The following is a 22600-nucleotide window of genomic DNA, read 5'->3' on the forward strand; positions in this document are numbered from 1 at the left end:
GTTTAAAGTCTTGATGAGAACGAGGTTTGAAAATGCAGGATCTTGTTGCAAGAGATCATGCTAAATCCGAAATCCAGACATTTGTAGATATTTTCATTCAAGCTCATCCAGTGGGTTCGAGAAGTTTTGCCAACAGGGCTGAATTCCATCAGTTAACGGGAACCCGACGTATGTGTTGAGGATAATTCTCACCTACAACGATGCTTGATTTTAGCTCAGTGACTAAAACTGGATGAGTTAGACATTTCTGTTTGCTAAAGGCAGTAGAATGGAGCAGTGATGGAACAGATGCATTCTGGGTAAGTGGAACCTGTAATTTGCTGAAATAGAACGAGTTTCAACTCCATTACCACAAAGTGGGGATTGTTTTATGGTGCCTCTTAAAATGTGGGTTAAGATATTTTTGTGAATGATGAAAACCTGTCTGGAGTCAATTAGAAGGCCCCATGTCCCTGTTTTAATGAGGTTATTGATTAATCCCTGATGGCTGGATTATAAATCCACTCGGTCATAAACACCATCACCCATCTTGTGCCTTTTGTGGTGAGTGATGGTTGTTGCCTGACAGCAAAAACAAAACAAGGTAGAACTATTTTATTTGCATCATTTAGAAGACTAAGTTGCTAATTGACCTGTCAATTTGTTGCCACGGAGACGGATATGTTGGCGTAAGTGTCGCATTGTAAACCATTTGAACGTAAGCGAGCGCTTTGTTTTTTTATTGTCTGCTTCTTCTTAACCCACCAATGAATCCCAAACACTTCATTTCCCAGCGTGCCTCGGCGCAGGACTAGCTCATGATGTCACAATAAGTATATATGGGGCTGCAGGGAAATTTTTCTTCCTCCATTGTTACATTGTAACAAACGGGGCCGGGGCGGACCGCGGAGAAAAAAAGCGTCTTCTCGTTACAACCCCCCCAACTAACGACACCAACCGACCGGAACAGAACCGGTCCGCGTTTGCATTGCGAGAAGACAGCGAGGAAAGCCCAGCCGACCGAACCCGCCCCGGAGAGCACAGAGAGAGACAAGAGGAGGACAACACGAACACTAATGTCAGCGTATTTCTGTATTACAGTCATTACACGCCTCCCTCGAACGAGGTAACACCTTCGGCTGGGAACAACGTTCACGCTGCACCGAACCGAACATGCTGGGAAACGAACCCCGGCGAGCCGCCTGACGTCCCTCCGTCTTCCTGCCCTTTAAATAGAGAGGTATGCAAGGTTTAAAGGAAAGCCGCCGGGTCTGCCACGAACCTCGTTTCTTCTCCAAAAGCTTTCTCCGTGCAGAACAATAAGCTCACAGCCTATTGGCCTCATAACCGCAGATCGAAGAGTTTGCAAAACGACAATCAAGTGTCAGACTCCGGTCTGGTCTCCGGCTGTGGTCCTGGGACACATCGGTGCTGGCTTCAGACAAAGCGTCTCACCACCGGGGGCAGAGATTGATGTGGGAAGAGAAACGACCTCCGAGCCGGCAGGATTGAGGGTCCCTGTTCCTGCCCAGGTAAGCAGGTGTGTGTGTGTGTGTGTGTGTGTGTGTGTGTGTGTGTGTGTGTGTGTGTGTGTGTGTGTGTGATGAGAGAGTAAATCGGGTGAGCTGTCTGAATGGAGAGGGTGACCGAGCCCCCCCCCCCCCCCCCCCCACACACACACACACACACACACACACACCATGATGACCACGGCTGTCCCTGTTGGCTGGCAGAGATCTTCTCATAGAGGAACATATGTCCCATCTCTTTTAAACTGGACTTACTTCTGGTCTCACTCCAGCATCTGCAGAGCGAGATCCTCCTCAGGTGTACCACAGGCTTTAAAGGAGCCAAATCAGAAAATGTACTTCCTGGAGCTTTTAATTCAATTCAAGTTTATTTATATGGCACCAAATCACGACAGGAGTCGTCTCAAGGCACTTCACATAATAAACATTCCAATTCAGGTCAGTTCATTAAGCCAATCAGAAATAACGTTTCCCATATAAGGAACCCAGCAAATTGCATCAAGTCACTGACTAGTATCAGTGACTATACAGCAATCCTCATACTAAGCAAGCATAAAGCGAGAGAGGAAAACTCCCTTTTAACAGGAAGAAACCTCCAGAGAATCCTGGCTCAGTATAAGCAGCCATCCTCCACGACTCACTGGCAATCGAGAAGACAGAGCAGGCACACACGCACACACACACGCACGCACACACACACACACAGACAAGTAATGTGTCTATAGTTATATTGTGATGTCTTAGTAAATATTCTATTTGGTGAAAGATAAACTTTATTGTATTTATCCTAGTGAATCTATAGTTAAACGGGTAAACTAGTAGTAGCACATCCAACATCAAGGAAAGCAAAAAGTTATTATCAGGAGAGGGAGAATGTTTAAGTGGTTAGCAGCAGTGTGCTAGACGGTGGCCCCCTCCATGAGGCCACCACAGCTCGGCAGGACATCGTTGTAGCTTCTTCTGGGGAGAAAAACACTTAGAGAGAAAATAAAGTTACCAGCTGAAATAGCTTTTACCATGTGTTATTGTCATGTCCTCACGAGAAATACCACCGAACCCTTTTTTGGCAGCGTTCATGCATTTTCCTGCCTCAGCTTCAGTTTGGTCGATGTAAAGTTATGTCCTGCATCCAGGAGAAAGTAGCCCCCCTGCAGGCACTTGTCCTCCACCTGACAATAAGCTGGTCTCAGTTCTGAAACCTGGATATTCTGACAAATAACTAGAAGCCGACCGATATGTTTTTTTTTTATAATGCCGATAACGAATTTTAAAGAATTTTCTTGCCGAAGGCCGATTTTACACGTTTTAGCAGCACATTGATTGTGAAAGACAACTGAACACTCAGTGTGTGCCATATAAATTAAATAAGTCAATAAATCTCTTAAATTGATTGAACTTCAAATATTAAACAAACTGAAAACATAAAAAAAAGGTGTGTTGGGGTCCTTTCTTCAGTCTAGTAGTGGCGGCAGTTGGCCACACAGGTGCCTAATTATTTAAATTTAAATTTTTTTTCGGCTTTTAAAATTTACTTTGGCCAATATAGAAAAAAATTTGATAAATCAGCCCGACGTATCGGTCACCATCTACAAATAACTTCTGCACTGGGGACAAAACAGTGCTGTAAAAACATACGTCCTGTCTACACATGGTAAATGGCCTGTATTTGATATACCGCCTTCTAGAGTCCTGGAGTCCCCCAAGGTGCTATACAACACAATCAGTCATTCACCCATTCACCAACACATTCACACGCTGGTGGGGATGAGCTACTTTGTAGCCACAGCTGCCCTGGGAGACTCTGACCGAGGCGAGTCTGCAATACACAGGCACCGCCGGTCCCTCCTACCACCACCAGCAGGCAAGGTGGGCTAAGTGTTTAGCCCAAGGACACAACGACAGTGACAGACTGAGCGGGGCTCGAACCCGCAACCTTCCGATTAGTGTCCTGTGCCACTGTTGCCCTGTCACATAATGGTCAGCACAGGATATGTAACAGTTTTGTCTGTTTGGTAGTCCAGTGGTTAGCGTGCTGGGCTAAGCGCCTAAACCGCTGGACTACCAAGGCCAATACAACAGCAAGCTTGTCTAAGCAACCTTTCTCAGTGGCCTAGTGGTAGAGTGTCCGCCCTGAGACTGGGAGATCAGGGGTTCGATTCCTAGTCGGGGCATACCAAAGACTTTGAAAAAAAATGGGACCTCCCTGCTTGACACTCAGCATTAAGAGGTTGGATTGGGGGGTTAAGCCACCAAATAGTTCCCGAGCGCTGCTTGTCTGCAGCTCACCGCTCCCCCAGGGGATGGGTCAAATGCGGAGAATAAATTTCGCACACACACCTGTGTGTGTGACAACTAATGGGACTTTAACTTTAAGATGGTCCGCCCTAGTCTCTAACTTACGAGCAGTTCCCTCTCGGCCAAGCAAAGAGCTCAGGAGGGAGCATGCCTATGCAGTAGATTGGGAAGGTAAGGTGGGTGGGCCCATTCCCTGAATGATTCCTTGAGCAGGTGTGTTTGGCCAGAGCGAGCGTGGGCGGAGCTTTGCTGAAACAGACCATTTTATTTCCGTGTTTAAATTCAGGCTGACAAAAATAACTCGTATTTAAGGTAAATGACATCTCAATAGTGCCAACGGTAATATTTATAATCTATTGTGCCTACCTTTGCTCTTAAATGCTTAAAATAGCATGACGTGGAACCTTTAAGATCCTCCAAAGGTGTACCACGGTAGTGAGAACCTCCATCACTTCTACTTTAAGGATATACACGCACATGCACACATGCCACCCCCACCAACAGCAAAGCATTATTTTTAGTCCTAATTTATGTTTCTCAGAGTCTAGTGAGTATTTGCTGTGTTGGGGATAAAACCCATATTGCACATTAATTCATCCATTTGAAATAATGACATACATGAAAAACCGTTCATCACAATTGGAAAAACCTGATTGAGCTTTTTAATTATAAGTTTAATATTAAACGTTTGCTCATTGGCTACTTCATTGGCCAGGTTGGGCTCCTTTACCTCAGATGTTCTGGTCCATTCTGACATGACACCGTTAACTCCATCCATGATGAGAACTTCCTGTTCCACCACATCCCAAAGGTTCTGGACTGGACTGAGATCTGGTAATTGTGGAGCCCAGTGGAGTCCAGTGAACTCATGGTCATGTTCTAGAAACCAGTTAGAAATGATCTGAGCTTTGTGGTCATGGTCAGCAGCAATACTCAGGTGGACTGTGGCTCGTCTGGTACCAACAACCACGACATGTTCAAAGTTTCTGCTCCATCCTGATGCTCAGTTTGAAGTCCAGCGAGTCATCTTCACCACATCTAGTGGGTTAGGTGTGATTGGCTGGTTAGCTTGTTGTGTTAATAAGCAGTAGAACGGGTGTACCCAATAAATTGGCCGGTGATTGCATACAGGCGGTGTGTTGGGGCTCTAATCCGAACCGGGTGAGTTAATGCCACAGAGATCACTTTCTTCAAGGCTGCTCACATAAACCATGCTTGCGCAGTTGTCATGGTTACGTCTCTGGACTTGATCATTTCAAAATAGCATTTCATGAGAGCTGTTCAGGTTGGGGGGAGTGCAGACAGAGAGAGTGATGGAGGAGGAATACAGATGAAAGGAGACAGGACTGCACAGATGCCACCTTTCTGTTTCTATGGCGATGTTAGGAACTGACCTCACATGGGAACTCTTTGATATAAATGACTCAAAAATAACAAGAGCATTATTTAAAGCAGTTTTTATTGTGATGAAACCCCACACACAGACTTTTTCCTCGTGGCTCGACCTGTGCTGCTGCTGCTGTGGTGTCCTCAGACAGCGGGTTTCCATGGAGGCAGGTTCGTCCCTAAGCCTCAAACGAAGATATGAAGAGGTGGACAACAGCTCTATATTCTCCACGCCTAAAGACTCTGACGATGACATCTCCAGCAGCGACAGCGCTGACAGCTGTGACAGCCTCAACCCCCCTTCCAGCACCACGTTCACCCGTAAGTAACAACAGAACAGACTCGATAAACTCGGATCAGGTCGCCGCCACGAGGATCTGGTTATTCACTCTTCCCTCCGCTCTCCCCGTCAGCCACCTCCATCCTGAGACAGCACAAGCCGTCACCGGGGGGGAAGCGGGTGCGTTTCGACATGGTGACGGTGTATTACTTCCCGCGGCGGCAGGGCTTCACCAGCGTGCCCAGCCAGGGCGGCAGCTCCCTGGGCATGGCCCGTCACCACTCGTCCATCAGACACTACACGCTGGGTGAGTTCGCACGCGAGCAGGAGAGCAGCCACCGACACACTCTACGCCAACACCTGCGCCAGGAGAAGCTCAATGCACGCAAGATGAAGGTCAGTCAAGGTGCTTGATCTTATCTCTTGACCCTTGAAGGGGTCAGACCCATGCTAGAATGCAGAAAGCCTCCTTACAGTATCGCTCTGTTAAACACTAATGCGTTTGTTATTATTTAATAATAAACACATGTAATAGGTTTATATCGTTATTAGGGATGGGTACCGAATTCGGTACTTTTTAAGGTACCAACCGAATTCCATAGTACCGACCAAGCACCTATTCACTTCATTTGAAACGGTGCCTCGTTTCGGTACCCGTCCTTCACAACGAGAACTTGCCTAGACAGCTGCACATGCGCAAGAGCGTTATGTCGTCGGTCGCTGCGAGCCAGTTGTAAACAGAGCAGCATGGTAGAAAGAACGCACGCTAACGCTTGGGTCCACTTCACTAAATGTGATGGGTGACAACGATCTAAGTGAGACATCCTCATCTTAATCTGCTCCGGTAGGTTTAAGATAACGTTAGCTTGATATGTTAGCTTCCGTTTTGCTAATGTTACGTTCGCTTTCTCCTCGGAACTCCGAATTTCCGACTAGAACATGAAAGCGCTCTAAAGTTTGGCTTCACTTTACTAAATGCGACGGGTGATTGGGTGAAGATGAAACCAGCGACAACGATCGAAGTGTGAGGCGTCATCGTTTTAATCTGCTCCAGCAGTTAAATAAACTGTTTAAGATAACGTTAGCTTGATATGTTAGCTTCCTATGCCACCATTGTTATCAGCTAATGGTGCGTTCGCTTTCTCCTCGGGAATTCTAACTTCCCAGTAGGAAAAAATCAAAGAAAAAGGACGGCAAAAGGAATGAAGATACACAGTAAATTTAGTTCACAGTAAAGATGTTTGCTTCAGTTTAATTATCAGCTTATAAAACTACAAGGACGATGTTAAAATACAAACAGTTGAATGTTATTTATCGTGATATTTATCAAATATGGTTATATCTTGAGAAAAATATATATTCAATTATAAAAGAATTAAAAATATTAAACACTTAAAAGTATTGAAAATTGGTATCGTTAAGTACCGGTATCGATTCGTAGGTACCGGGAATTAGTACCGGATCGATTCAAATGTCAGAGGTACCCATCCCTAATGTTATTCAACAGTGGCATAACCAAAATTCATTTTAAATGATGAAACATACTTAGTATGTTGTTTCCAATTCAGTTGCTCAGAGGTTGTGATAAAGCCAAAGGCCATCGTTTCACAGCACGAGATGGTCTTAGTTTAACGCTGACATGGAACCAGGTGGATGAGACCAATTCCTTTAAGGAATTCTTGGCTTTTACCTTCCTCAAATTATTTCAGTAACAAGGAATGAAACCTAATGGAGGTTTTCTCTTCCTACTCTTTTTTTCCCCAAACATGTTGTCACAGTTTATAAATTCTCCATGCTTGGTGTACTGGAGCCAGGACAGAGCTGCAGACAGGCCAGTTCAGTACCTGTAGCCAGACTTCTACTGGACGCCAATTTGCATCGTGCTGCTGAAAATGTATGAATTTATTGTGAACGTCAGTGCGCTTCCCTGCGTTAATTCCAACCATAACAATACAACCCCACATCGTTACAGAACCTGGCCTGTAACTGGGCATCCGCGGCACAAGCAGCTGAACAGTTTGACCACATTATTTAACGTCACAAAGAAGTTAGCATTGTCTAAAAAATCTGACTCTTAAATTTTCTGGATTTTCTAAAGGCTACGTTTACAGAGATAGAGTTTTTACTTGTTATTTTTTTAAATATGGTGGGTCACTGAGTTTCACATGCAGGCTAAATGTGAAACTAGCCTTCTACCCCTATTTCCTGCATTAGCTGCCAATAGGAAATAGATGGGGAAATGCTCGAATTATAAAAACTTGTCAATTTTTACGTCACACTGAAAATTAACATTCATGGACTTGACCATCATGACGCACGATGGGGAAGTCTGTTGTTGGCAAGGACGTAATTTTTTTTGGGGGGGGGCATGTCCCCCCCCACTTTTTCCATAGTCAAGTTTTGACCCCTTCACTTTTTACCATCCAAAAACAATATTACTGTCATTAACCAAACTCAGAAGACCTGTAATGACGCCAAACACAGTAAAATTATATAAAAAATATCTTTCATTTTTTGTGGAGTTACCTGAGGTGGGAGAGGCTGGAGACCGAGTCGGAGACAGGCGGAGGTCGAAAAGGCAGGCAGCATACAAGGCAGGGGTCAGGAGAGAAAAACGAGGTCCGGAGGCTGAGGTCAGGCAGGGTGAATAGCTGGAAGATCTACTGGCACAAAGTTTTCAATAATCTGGCAGGGAACTGGTGGCTGACTGGTGAATATATAGCAGGGGGAGCAGGTGAAGTGGATGAAGCTGATTACAGGAGCAGGTGAGATGAATGGAGTTGATTATGATGCTGACTGAGGTTGCTAGGGAAAACAGGGCTTGGCAGGAGCTTGGTGAGGGGACCCGGTGAGCTGAATGAAGAGGCAGAGGAGGGTGAAGGATAGGAAGTCATGACAATTACGCTATATTAAATTGACACTGGTTGAGCTCTAGGACCAAGCAGAAAACAACCGTTTGTGTTGAAGCCTGTTTCTCATTAGAACATACTGTAAAGATCCCCCCCCCGTCCCCCCACTTCTAAAGTGATAATAACGTCCATGGTTGTTGGTTTAGAGTTCAGGAAACAGCAGAACGTCTCAGCTGGTAGAAGCTAATCATTAGCATTAGCAACTCCACCACACAGCAGAACTCTTTTAGGCTTGTGTTGTTTGTGGAAATAAAACATCAGTGTCACAGAGCAAATAGAGTCAGTGGTAGAGTTGTGTTGCTGTTATCCAATCAGAGTTGAGATGTCCAAATACCAGGAAATAAAACTCCAAATCCTGCCATGTTCAGCTCTCCTCTGCTCTGGCTTACTTCTAGCTCCTGAAACAGGAGGTCGACTCACAAGACATTAATTTATAATAGAGACCACTGCAGATGGGTTGAAAAAACAAGTGAACGTGGTCTTTAAAGGGTTTGATGATGTCTACTGCTGAAAGGGAAACATATCGATCATCACGCTGACTGGTGGCAGCATGATGCCTTTCTCTTTCAGCTTCCACTTTGGGATAATTATCTAACAGGTTGCTCATCCCACCTGGCTGCTGAGGTATTACTAAACTCACCCAATGATGGGTAACATGACATTAGGTTAGGGGAGATCACTGGTGTTGCTTGCCAGTGCTGTTGTTGATGTCATCAGCTCAGTTGTTGCTAGGATACAAACACGACACCCCAGAGCATTCATGGTGATGTCTGCAAACTTCCATCTAACGTCCCACACTTTCAGTCCTCAATGGATGAAACTGGAACAGTATTCTGAGTCTGACTTTATCACTTTGTTGACTTTCAGTTGCTGCAGCGCAAAGTTTGATCAATGTGGTCCAAGTTTAAAATGCAGGAATGGGTGTAAAATAAAAATAAATTAATAACAAATAAAAAAGAAAGAGAAGCTGCCTACAACAGAATAAAACTCGCACGAGCATCATGTTTCTGCATTTTAATATAGTCACAACGTGTTCCCTCTTTCTAAAATGTTTAGCTTTAGTTTGACATATTAAATGCATCTTTTTTCATTTGTTCAAATAATTTAATTTAGAATACATTTTGAGTTAAACACTATAAAGTTGATTAAATATATTTCTTGAGCTCCTTCACATCAGAGCCTTAAGTAGTCTTTTCTGTCCTCCACTCATTTGTTCACACTCATTCACAGCTCACAAGAAACGGGACAGTGGAGTGTGCTCAGGCAGACCTGCTTACGCTGGAGGACGTATCAGACGAGGACCTGGATGTGGACGCCGTGGAGGTGGACGACTGCTTCTTCCTTCAGCCGCTGCCCACGAAGCGACGCCGAGCCCTGCTGCGAGCCTCTGGCATCGCCCGAATCGATGCGCGTGAGAAAGCCGAGCTCAGGGCCATCCGCCTCTCCAGGGAGGAATGCGGCTGTGATTGCCGTTTGTACTGTGACCCCCGCCACTGCGGCTGCAGCCAGGCGGGTATCAAGTGCCAGGTAATTGATTGGACTGTGCTGTTTCAGTGTAGGCTGGCTCAGATTGTTGAATATTTGGGATCTGTTGTTTAAATCATCCCAGACTCTTCCTGCTGTACACATGAATATATTCCTAGTCTGACTATTTCATTCTAAAAAAAACTCCAAACTAAAGCTTCTTTCTTCAGTTCAATTATTATGAAAGACCCAAACGGTCTATAGAGGTTTAACGGTTAGTAAAGCCCTGTGGCTATGGTGAAGACGTCTCTGCAGGGTGAAGACGTCTCTGTAAGGTGAAGATGTCTCTGTAAGGTGAAGATGTCTCTGCAAGGCGAAGATGTCTCTGCAAGATGAAGACATCTGCAAGGTGAAGACGTCTGCAAGGTGAAGACGTCTCTGCAAGGCGAAGATGTCTCTGCAAGATGAAGACATCTGCAAGGTGAAGACGTCTGCAAGGTGAAGACATCTCTGTAAGGTGAAGATGTCTCTGTAAGGTGAAGATGTCTCTGTAAGGTGAAGATGTCTCTGTAAGGTGAAGACGTCTCTGCAAGGTGAAGATGTCTGCAAGGCGAAGATGTCTCTGTAAGGTGAAGATGTCTCTGTAAGGTGAAGACGTCTCTGCAAGGTGAAGACGTCTCTGCAAGGTGAAGACGTCTCTGCAGGGTGAAGATGTCTGCAAGGTGAAGATGTCTGCAAGGCGAAGATGTCTCTGCAAGGTGAAGACGTCTCTGCAAGGTGAAGACGTCTCTGCAGGGTGAAGATGTCTCTGTAAGGGGAAGACATCTGCAAGGTGAAGACGTCTCTGCAAGGCGAAGATGTCTCTGTAAGGTGAAGATGTCTCTGTAAGGTGAAGACGTCTCTGCAAGGTGAAGATGTCTCTGCAAGGTGAAGACGTCTCTGCAAGGTGAAGACGTCTCTGCAAGGTGAAGACGTCTCTGCAGGGTGAAGATGTCTCTGCAAGGTGAAGACGTCTCTGCAGGGTGAAGATGTCTCTGTAAGGTGAAGACGTCTCTGCAAGGTGAAGACGTCTCTGCAAGGCGAAGATGTCTCTGTAAGGTGAAGATGTCTCTGTAAGGTGAAGACATCTCTGCAAGGTGAAGATGTCTCTGCAAGGTGAAGACGTCTCTGCAAGGTGAAGACGTCTCTGCAAGGTGAAGACGTCTCTGCAGGGTGAAGATGTCTCTGCAAGGTGAAGACGTCTCTGCAGGGTGAAGATGTCTCTGTAAGGTGAAGACGTCTCTGCAAGGTGAAGACGTCTCTGCAGGGTGAAGATGTCTCTGCAAGGCGAAGACGTCTCTGCAGGGTGAAGATGTCTCTGTAAGGTGAAGACGTCTCTGCAAGGTGAAGACATCTGCAAGGCGAAGACGTCTTTGCAAGGCGAAGATGTCTCTGCAAGGTGAAGATGTCTGCAAGGCGAATATGTCTCTGCAAGGTGAAGACATCTGCAAGGCGAAGACGTCTTTGCAAGGTGAAGACGTCTCTGCAAGGTGAAGACATCTGCAAGGCGAAGACGTCTTTGCAAGGCGAAGATGTCTCTGCAAGGTGAAGATGTCTGCAAGGCGAATATGTCTCTGCAAGGTGAAGACGTCTCTGCAGGGTGAAGATGTCTCTGTAAGGTGAAGATGTCCGCAAGGGGAGAACGTCTGCAAGGTGAAGACATCTCTGCAAGGTGAAGATGTCTGCAAGGCGAATATGTCTCTGCAAGGTGAAGACATCTGCAAGGCGAAGATGTCTCTGTAAGGTGAAGACGTCTCTGCAAGGTGAAGATGTCTCTGCAAGGTGAAGATGTCTCTGCAAGGTGAAGATGTCTCTGCAAGGTGAAGACGTCTCTGCAGGGTGAAGATGTCTCTGTAAGGTGAAGATGTCCGCAAGGGGAGAACGTCTGCAAGGTGAAGACATCTCTGCAAGGTGAAGATGTCTGCAAGGCGAATATGTCTCTGCAAGGTGAAGACATCTGCAAGGCGAAGATGTCTCTGTAAGGTGAAGACGTCTCTGCAAGGTGAAGATGTCTGCAAGGCAAAGATGTCTCTGCAAGGTGAAGATGTCTGCAAGGCGAAGATGTCTCTGCAAGGTGAAGACATCTGCAAGGCGAAGACGTCTTTGCAAGGTGAAGACGTCTCTGCAAGGTGAAGATGTCTCTGCAAGGCAAAGATGTCTCTGCAAGGTGAATATGTCTCTGCAAGGTGAAGACATCTGCAAGGCAAAGACGTCTTTGCAAGGCGAAGACGTCTCTGCAAGGTGAAGATGTCTCTGCAAGGTGAAGACGTCTCTGCAGGGTGAAGATGTCTCTGTAAGGTGAAGATGTCCGCAAGGGGAGAACGTCTGCAAGGTGAAGACATCTCTGCAAGGCGAAGATGTCTCTGTAAGGTGAAGATGTCTCTGCAAGGTGAAGACATCTGCAAGGCGAAGACGTCTTTGCAAGGCGAAGACGTCTCTGCAAGGTGAAGATGTCTCTGCAAGGTGAAGACGTCTCTGCAGGGTGAAGATGTCTCTGTAAGGTGAAGATGTCCGCAAGGGGAGAACGTCTGCAAGGTGAAGACATCTCTGCAAGGCGAAGATGTCTCTGCAAGGCGAAGATGTCTCTGTAAGGTGAAGATGTCTCTGCAAGGTGAAGATGTCTGCAAGGCGAAGATGTCTCTGCAAGGTGAAGACATCTGCAAGGCGAAGACGTCTTTGCAAGGTGAAGACGTCTCTGCAAGGCGAAGATGTCTCTGCAAGGTGAAGATGTCTGCAAGGCGAAGACGTCTCTGCAAGGTGAAGATGTCCACAAGGCGAAGACGTCTTTGCAAGGTGAAGATGTCTCTGCAAGGCAAAGATGTCTCTGCAAGGTGAAGATGTCTGCAAGGCGAAGATGTCTCTGTAAGGTGAAGATGTCCGCAAGGCGAAGATGTCTCTGTAAGGTGAAGATGTCCGCAAGGGGAGAACGTCTGCAAGGTGAAGACGTCTCTGCAAGGTGAAGATGTCTCTGCAAGGTGAAGATGTCTCTGCAAGGCAAAGATGTCTCTGCAAGGTGAAGATGTCTCTGCAAGGTGAAGATGTCTCTGCAAGGTGAAGACGTCTCTGCTGGTTGAAGACGAAATGAGATTTCAGTACCTACAGAAGCTGATCTCTTCACTAGGTGTTGAAATAAGCTACTACTGATGAGTTCACTAACAACTCAGCCAAAATGGTGAAACAGTGAAAACAGCCTAGTTCATGAAGCCTCTTATACTTGCAGACAAGGCTGACTGAGTCATCTGTGTGATTTTATCACGTGGAAGAGTTTTTGTCCATTCTGCTGTTTATTAAAAGTTGAGTCATTCTTCTCTGGACAAGATCCTGCTGCAGGATCTGAACCTGGTTTAAGTCTGGCCCGTGTTGTTGCAGCACCTTTATTTTGTACATTCAGCCAAGCTTTGCTGGGGACTGTTGTCCTGTTTTCATATTTGGCTCCAGCATATTGTGTTTTACAGACAAGTGCGTGGTTGAGAAGGCGGCCAAATCATCAGTCGTCTGCCACCGTGCCTAATAACTGGTTGAAGATGTTTCTGCTGCAATAATGCTGGATTAGCACTTTATGGTCATCATCTTTACTTTTGTCTCATGGGTCCAAAGTGCATGGTGTCAGATGTCGAGCAGCCATGCTTTTTCTCCATATTTCAGAGGTTTTTCTTCCTCTAGCAACTCGTCCGAGCAAGCTGTACTCGTTCAGACATCTCCTTATTGTCCTGAACCTTACCCTTTATTCTGCTAAGATAGGCCTGTAGAGTTTTTATTTAAGTTTTTTTGTAGATTTTCTGACATTTCTTTACATTACCTTAAAGAAGATTGGCAACAGTTTCCACTGGTGAATGACGGACTTCTAATGGTTTGGAAGTAGCAGCATCTCTTTACTGCTGTGGTTTCTGATGGTTTATTATGCTAACACACACTCGTATGCTCCAGACCAAACATCTGTGTCCATACATGGTGATGGTCACTTAGTGCAGAGATTCCCAACCGGGGGTACGTGAACCCCTAGTGGTCACTGCTACTGAGAGAGGGCGTGAAGCCCCGTTCACACAATGCAGAATGGATGTGGTCCAGGTTCACATATGGGCCATTCCCATCTGTACCGGGTCGGCCCGGGCCGGGTAGCGTAGGTTGTTTACATATCTGGGTGGCCTGGTATTTTTCCGGGCCAACCAAGGCTCATTCTCAGCCCTCTTCTCGAGGGGTACTGCTTCAGGCCGACCAGGGCCAACACACCCACTGCTGACAGCAAATTCACACCTTCCATTAGAGCAAGCCTCTGATTGGTGGGTAGAATCAGCCCACATGGGATTAAGGCAAGGATGTGTGGAATCAACCGGGCCAGGCTGGGGCCGACTGGGGCTACCCGGCCCGGGCCGACCCGGTACAGATGGGAATGGCCCAAAAGATCAGAAACAATTAAGTTCAATCAGAGCATTCACACCAGCTGTGGTGTGGACCTGGATGCAGAGCTCCAGAACGTTTCCACATGGAGCCTATTTTTTCCGAACCCTGCATGAGAATTGTTTAAGTTGAATAATTCACCTGAGCTAGACAGGAAGTGAGACCTGGTTCAGCGTTGAGGAGATTTAATTAAATGATTTTGATTTAATCAGTTGTACTTTTCACTTTTAGGGGATTGTCGGCACGTTTGACTAAGGGGGTACTCGTGGTTCAGGAAAACGAAGGCTCAGAGGGTCTACAATTCATAAAGGCTGGGAATCACCAGCTTAATGCATGCACTTATTTAGCAGCACCTGCTTGCTACTTTCTCTCCTAAATCCTCTAAAAGCAGAGCATTTATTTATTTATTTTATCCAGTTTGTGTTCGAGATACGATCATGCTAACTGAGATTGCCTTACTTTAATTCTAAATGCACGGAAAAATCAAAATAGTCTAAAATAAACCCAGAATGTTTTTTGTTCTTACATGAATGTTTCATTGAAATTCACATTACTGTGCTTTTGTAACAAGATGTTCTTTTACCATTTTGTCACCTTTTCGACTCGACAAACTTAAAACAACCTGACCTAAATATCAGTTTTTAAAGTGTATTTATTAATTATGTGTATTAGAAATCTGATTTATTATTGTCTTCAGTGACCTCCTTGTTGATCTCAGTCGGTTTAGACTGTTCCAGGTCCACACGCGTGACTCTAAAATGTTTATTTCACACCTGAAGAGCTCCTTCCTGCTTTGTTCTGCAGGTGGATCGAATGTCTTTCCCGTGCGGTTGCTCGAGGGACGGCTGTGGAAACGTCGCTGGTCGGATCGAGTTCAACCCGCTGCGTGTCAGAACTCACTACCTGCACACGATAATGAAGCTGGACTTGGAGAAAAGGAGGACCCAGATACAGGGCGCTGCAGAGCAGTTTGCCGATTCCGACCCATCTTCTCCCTCGTCCGTTTGTCCCACTTCCCCGACGCTGTCCTCTGGCGTTGGCCTGGACTCCGAGCTGGAGGAGAGCGAGGCACATTCAGTGGCAGAGGTTCAGGATCTCATGGTAGAGCAGGAGATCTTGGAGCGAGAGAATGAGACAGCAGTGCTGCACTTGCAGAGTGCTGAGGAGCAGGAGAGGAGGGAGAGGGAGGAAGCAGAGGGGGAGGCAGTGCAGCAGGAGCTGGACTCTGGTAGACTCACAGAGCAGCCTCTCTGCCTCCTCCCAGGGGAGCTACCTGAGCAGGCAGAGGTGCCAGGCGTGGATCAGATCCTCCTGCAGGGGCCTTTTCCTACAGGAGCTACAGTGTTGTGCATCTCCGACAATCAGGAGGAGAGCCCCTCTGAGCTCCTAAAAGACTCCTCGTCTCTGCTGTACTATCAGCTTAGCCCCATCGAGCCCGGAGCCTTTGAGTCGCTGCCGAGGGCAGAGGAAGACGACCACGATGAGCTCTTGCAGAGAGGAACTGAGCTGAAAAAGAGGAAACAAGATGGAGTAGAGGAGCTGAAGGCTGATGGGCATGAAGACAAAGTTAGCTCGCAGAATGTGGATGAATGTTTGACCGGTGCGATTCTGCACTCAGAGGAGGAGGAGAAGCATGGAAGTCTTCAAAAAAATGTCCTGAAAGAGCAGCGCCAGAAGGAGTCCGTCTCGGAGACACAAGTCCCTCCGCTGCCTCCTGAAGTTTAACTTTAACTTCTCTGCAGATGTTTTGCACAATAGCTTCATCTAAGATGAGTAAATGACATATTCCACATTAATCCATCTATCATCTAGATTAACTACAGGCTGTAATCTCCTATAGTCTCATTAACGTATGTGCAGCATAAGCTTGATGGTTCTAATAAATGAGACGAGCGATGCTGTCGGCACACACAGATCACTCCCTAGAAGTAATACAAGTTTTGGTATGAAAAGACAACACGGTGGGGACTTCTGTGGGGGAGGGGGAGGGGGGGGAGCCTTATTGGGAACACATAAAATCACTTGAGTCAATTCTGATGCAACACAGCAAACAGAAACAGTGTGTAACGCTGAAATCAGCCTTGAGTTAGGTTGGTGCATAAAGCAATCGGCACTGAACACAAACTAGATGCCACCCCCACCCCCGTGTGTTCAGCCTGTGCTGCAGTCATACCAAATGAAGGTCTCAGATAGCGTTCTCTGCTAAAGACAGATTGAATAATCCTGGAAATACTTGTTTCTATGTACTGTATATGCATCTGCAATGTGCAAGAGAGCTGCTTTTTCTGATCTGTGTGCACATTGTGAGCTGAATGCTTCGCTGCTCGGAGTCATGAAGGTAAAACAGCCCACCGTGGAGCAGCAGGTCAGCGCTGGCCTTAGTTGTGACTAACTCACCTCGAACCGCTCGCACAAATGCGGCCAAATTGTCAAACGAAAACAAAAAAAGGTATAGTTACAGTGCTGATGACGTCGTATCTTTAATTAATGTGTCTTTTGTGGATTAGATGTTGTTGGTTTTAAAGTCGGAATGCTTGCAGTCTGTGGTTTTTTTATGGAAGGAAATGTTTGTTTTAAGTTGCTGCATCAGAGTACCGTGCAGTCAGCGGTGATGAAAACCAGAGTAGAGCTTCCCAGCCGTTTCTAGAAGAGCTGATTCTGAATCGAGCCAAATCACATATGGAGAATAAATAAATTAAAAAAATGGATGAAAAGAAACAACATAAGCAGCTGGAGAAGCTTAAATTAAACAATGTGACGGTACGGGGCACCGACTGTAAAAGAAAACATTAAAAAAAATTTCATCTATATTAGATTATATTTAGCTTCCCGTAATAATGATTAAAAACAAACTGTTATGATAAAGTAAAAAAAATATAAATGTTTAGAATTAAATCTGAATAAATAGGGTTAAGTAAATGTTTAGAACCTGTTTTAAATATATTTAAATCAGGTTCATTTTTGGGTTTAAATCTTAATTCAGACTGCTGTAATTAAAGTAAAAGCTCCTATCACATTCCTCAGAAGATCTTGAGTCGGTGTGTATTATCCATGTGCATGAGGAACCCTGCAGGAAAACTGATAAATGATCAGTGGTTGATTGAGCTCACACAGGCTCGCCATCAGAGAGATTCACACATAAAGGGGATCTGTTCTTCCTGCTTTTATTTTGGTAGGCGACTTTCACTTTACAGCCACTAATTGTGGAGTCTAAAACATTTAAAATTAGATTCGAAAATTTATGTTTAAATGTGAATCTAAACATTTACATTTGATTAAAATTTAAATATTTAGTTTAAAATTGAATCTACACTTTAAATGTAATTGATACCATTTAGGTTTATTTTTAAGAAATTAGACATAATGTCATTTACTCCCAATTTTGTTATCAGCTCAATGCAACAGAATTAAGCTGTTAATTTTTACAACCAGCGCCCCATATGATGTTAACTATTAAGCTTTTTAACACGGTTGTGTGTGTATGCCTTTACTTTACAGTTGTAGGTCTATGTCAGAGCGAAAGATGTGTGTGAGTGTGTATGTGTGTATGTGTCATTACGTACCTCATTTGGGTTCTCAGTCGAACTACATATTTTAAATTTGAAGGCGCTGATGTTACAGATGTTGGATTTTTATTTGCCCGCCATCAAGAGAAAGGATTCTCACTCAGAGCCTCTTGTAGGAACGCAATAGCTACCGCACCGCAGCTCATTAGTATGTTGGTGATGGATGGAGATGTTTTGTGATCGAGTATGTAAACACAACTGTATAACATAGCTGGTCTTTAAATGTGTTTTCTAAGCTCCGTCTGGTTAACACTGATCTGCGTAAGCGAGCCGACACTTCTTACACAAAATCAGTCCTTTGTTTTGTTGCCTAAAACTCCTGCTGCTGCCGCCGGCGACAGCTCGCCTAACACAGGATGTGCTGCTGTGTATAAGCTGTCAGACGTATTTCTTTAGCCTTTTATTTGTTATTGTCTTAATATAATCTTGCTTAAGAGCTGCAACAAAGCTGTGGTTTCAAACCTAAATAAAAGATGCTGCCACGCATCAGACTGTGACAAAGCAGTCTCCTGTAGTTATTGTGAGTCTGAAGAACTATTGTGGCTCTTTGTGTTTGAACAGAACACCGTCTTTGAAGTGATAATAATTACAAGCTGCGTGTCGTTGAGCTTTCTGTCTTTGGCTTTCTCCTAACAGAATTAGGTTTGGAACCGCTGCAGTGAGTGATCTCGTGCTCTCTGTGATTGTGTGTTTCACTGTGTGAAAGACGTGTGTGTGACTGTGGAGAGGACTGGTATGTTTAGACTTCATCTAATAGCTGTGAGAACTGCTCTCATGCTAACTGTTGCCTAAAGTGGACAAAAGGTTTTTATACAAAAGTGAAAACAATAAAAAACTCTCTAAACATTCCTGTTGGTTCTGTGTTGCTTTTAAAAGCAAATATATTTGTAATGCCTCCTGGGCACTTCCCTCGGGAGGTGTTGTGGGCATGTCCTACCGGCAGGAGGTCCCCAGGTTCACCCTGGACTACCTGGAGGAAATGCATCTCTAGGTTGGCCAGGGAACGCCTTTGTGTCCCAGCTGAGGAACTGGCGTACTTGGCCGGAGAGAGGATTGCCTGAGAGGCCCTACTTTGGATGCTGCACCCACGACCCAGACCCTGGATAAGCGGAGGAAGGTGAGGTGAGGTGAAATGGTCTGTTGGCCTTTAACTGATTGGAGATGGTTTTCTAGCCTTTAGCTGACTGGAGATGGTCTTCTAGCCTTTAGCTGACTGGAGATGGTCTTCTAGCCTTTAACTGATTGGAGATGGTCTTCAAGCCTTTGATTGGAGATGGTCTTCTAGCCTTTAGCTGAGTGGAGATCGTATTCTAGCCTTTAGCTCATTGGATATATTCTTCAAGCATTTAGCTGAGTGGAGATGGTCTTCTAGCCTTTAACTGATTGGACATGGTCTTCTAGCCTTTAGCTGAGTGGAGATGGTCTATTAGCCTTTAGCTGAGTGAAGATGGTCTATTAGCCTTTAGCTGAGTGAAGATGGTCTTCTAACCATTAGCTGACTGTAGATGGTTTTCTAGCCTTTAGCTGACTGGAGATGGTCTTCTAGCCTTTAACTGATTGGAGATGGTCTTCAAGCCTTTGATTGGAGATGGTCTTCTAGCCTTTAGCTGAGTGGAGATCGTATTCTAGCCTTTAGCTCATTGGATATATTCTTCAAGCATTTAGCTGAGTGGAGATGGTCTTCTAGCCTTTAACTGATTGGACATGGTCTTCTAGCCTTTAGCTGAGTGGAGATGGTCTATTAGCCTTTAGCTGAGTGAAGATGGTCTATTAGCCTTTAGCTGAGTGAAGATGGTCTTCTAACCATTAGCTGACTGTAGATGGTCTTCTAGCCTTTAACTGATTGGACATGGTCTTCTAGCTGTTAGCTGAGGGGAGATGGTCTATTAGCCTTTAGCTGAGTGGAGATAGTTTTCTAGCCTTTAGCTGACTGGAGATAGTCTTCTAGCCTTTAGCTTAGTGGAGATGGTCTTCTAGCCTTTAGCTGAGTGGAGATGGGCTTCTAGCCTTTAGCTGTTTGGAGATAGTCTTCTAGCCTTTAGCTGAGTAGATATGGTCTTCTAGCCTCTGATTGGAAATGGTCTATTAGCCTTTAGCTGAGTGAAGACATTTTTATAGCCGTTAGCTCATTGGATATATTCTTCAAGCATTTAGCTGAGTGGAGATGGTCTTCTAGCCTTTAACTGATTGGACATGGTCTTCTAGCATTTAGCTGATTGGAGATGGTCTTCTAGCATTTAGCTGAGTGGAGATGGTCTATTAGCCTTTAGCTGAGTGAAGATGGTCTTCTAGCCTTTAACTGATTGGAGATGGTCTTCTAGCATTTAGCTGATTGGAGATGGTCCTCTAGCATTTAGCTGATTGGAGATGGTCTTCTAGCATTTAACTGATTGGAGATGGTCTTCTAGCATTTAGCTGATTGGAGATGGTCTTCTAGCCTTTAACTGATTGGACATGGTCTTCTAGCCTTTAGCTGAGTGAAGATGGCCTTCTAGCCATTAGCGAGTGGAGATGGTCTATTAGCCTTTAGCTGAGTGAAGATGGTCTTCTAGCCTTTAACTGTTTGGAGATGGTCTTCTAGCATTTAGCTGATTGGAGATGGTCTTCTAGCATTTAGCTGATTGGAGATGGTCTTTTAGCATTTAACTGATTGGAGATGGTCTCCTAGCATTTAACTGATTGGAGATGGTCTTCTAGCATTTAGCTGATTGGAGATGGTCTCCTAGCATTTAACTGATTGGAGATGGTCTTCTAGCATTTAGCTGATTGGAGATGGTCTTCTGGCCTTTAGCTGAGTGGAGATGGTCTTCTAGCATTTAGTTGATTGGAGGTGGTCTATTAGCCTTTAGCTGAGTAGATATGGTCTTCTAGCCTCTGACTGGAAATGGTCTATTAGCCTTTAGCTGAGTGAAGACATTTTTATAGCCGTTAGCTCATTGGATATATTCTTCAAGCATTTAGCTGAGTGGAGATGGTCTTCTAGCCTTTAACTGATTGGACATGGTCTTCTAGCATTTAGCTGATTGGAGATGGTGTTCTAGCATTTAGCTGAGTGGAGATGGTCTATTAGCCTTTAGCTGAGTGAAGATGGTCTTCTAGCCTTTAACTGATTGGAGATGGTCTTCTAGCCTTTAACTGATTGGAGATGGTCTTCTAGCATTTAGCTGATTGGAGATGGTCCTCTAGCCTTTAACTGATTGGAGATGGTCTTCTAGCATTTAGCTGATTGGAGATGGTCCTCTAGCATTTAGCTGATTGGAGATGGTCTTCTAGCATTTAACTGATTGGAGATGGTCTTCTAGCATTTAGCTGATTGGAGATGGTCTTCTAGCCTTTAACTGATTGGACATGGTCTTCTGGCCTTTAGCTGAGTGAAGATGGCCTTCTAGCCATTAGCGAGTGGAGATGGTCTATTAGCCTTTAGCTGAGTGAAGATGGTCTTCTAGCCTTTAACTGTTTGGAGATGGTCTTCTAGCATTTAGCTGATTGGAGATGGTCTTCTAGCATTTAACTGATTGGAGATGGTCTCCTAGCATTTAACTGATTGGAGATGGTCTTCTAGCATTTAGCTGATTGGAGATGGTCTCCTAGCATTTAACTGATTGGAGATGGTCTTCTAGCATTTAGCTGATTGGAGATGGTCTTCTGGCCTTTAGCTGAGTGGAGATGGTCTATTAGCCTTTAGCTGAGTGAAGATGGTCTTCTAGCCTTTAACTGATTGGAGATGGTCTTCTAGCATTTAGCTGATTGGAGATGGTCTTCTAGCATTTAGCTGATTGGAGATGGTCTTCTAGCATTTAGCTGATTGGAGATGGTCTTCTAGCATTTAGCTGAGTGAAGATGGTCTTCTAGCCTTTAACTGATTGGAGATGGTCTTCTCGCATTTAGTTGATTGGAGGTGGTCTATTAGCCTTTAGCTGACTGGAAATTGTCTTCTAGACTTTAGCTATGCTTCTAAAATGAGAAGACAATGGACAAGTAGAATTTGTAAAAAGAAGTGGCACACTCTGCTGACTACATAAGAAAAGCATGTTTCTAAGAAATTGGAACTATTTAAAAAAAGAACTGACAGATCCTGAGAGTTGCATCATCCTGCAGTCGCTTTTTCTCAGCACCTTGTTTTTTGCTGATAATTCCAAAAAGATCACCTTCTTGGTGCTAGAATGCAACTTTACATATGTCAAACTGGGCTATATATATGTATCTTATCTAGCAAAAGTAATTTGAAATGGGGTTTGTAAATGAACAACAATGGTTATCCTGTGGAGTTTTGAGTCTTTTAATGATAAAAAGACTAAACTATGAGCAAAGAATAGCTTTAAAAAAGCCTGTACGCCATTAAAACAGGAGAACAACTCGAGGAGATGTTACTAAAATTCCATCAGGGTTCATTTCATGTCATTTAGCCACAATCTAGCAGCTGTTTAAGAAAGGAGCTTTTATTTTCATATTTTTTTCCAAAGCTAGATTGTGTGAACACTTTCAGCCCGAGATCATGAGGTTGTTTCTTCTCATCCACCAGTCTAAATCCAGTCTTCATGCTTGAGGTCACTGGATGACGGCCTGTCTGCAGTATGATCTGTGGTCACTAGAGGGCAGCATATAGTTAGTGTGACATGGGAGATGGTCAGGTTTTGGGTTAGTGTGGATTTAAATGATTATCAAGTTATTTATATGATTTCGTTGCACTGATTTATTTGTTTTGTGTAATTATAAGGCCAAACCTTTACAGAAAAATAGTATTACTATTCAATT

At 44.6% G+C, this 22600-nt stretch overlaps 1 protein-coding gene across 1 annotated transcript; it reads left to right on the forward strand.

The window, feature by feature from the left end:
* Positions 1-1218: 1218 nt before the first annotated feature.
* Positions 1219-16186, forward strand: csrnp2 (cysteine-serine-rich nuclear protein 2). Its single transcript, XM_070545211.1, has 5 exons — positions 1219-1511; positions 5288-5510; positions 5603-5865; positions 9609-9905; positions 15084-16186. Exons 2-5 carry the CDS (start codon positions 5351-5353, stop codon positions 16002-16004), a joined length of 1641 nt encoding a protein of 546 aa, XP_070401312.1. The 5' UTR covers positions 1219-1511; positions 5288-5350; the 3' UTR covers positions 16005-16186.
* The last annotated feature ends 6414 nt before the right edge of the window (positions 16187-22600 follow it).

This window comes from Nothobranchius furzeri, chromosome 15 (assembly GCF_043380555.1).
Source record: "Nothobranchius furzeri strain GRZ-AD chromosome 15, NfurGRZ-RIMD1, whole genome shotgun sequence".
Classification (NCBI taxonomy): domain Eukaryota; kingdom Metazoa; phylum Chordata; class Actinopteri; order Cyprinodontiformes; family Nothobranchiidae; genus Nothobranchius; species Nothobranchius furzeri.

Coding starts and splice junctions, on each gene's coding strand:
- csrnp2 (XM_070545211.1), top strand. CDS start 5,351: ATGGAGGCAGGTTCGTCCCTAAGCCTCAAACGAAGATATGAAGAGGTG. Junction 5,511..5,602: donor TTCCAGCACCACGTTCACCC/GTAAGTAACAAC, acceptor TCTCCCCGTCAG/CCACCTCCATCCTGAGACAG. Junction 5,866..9,608: donor TCAATGCACGCAAGATGAAG/GTCAGTCAAGGT, acceptor ACTCATTCACAG/CTCACAAGAAACGGGACAGT.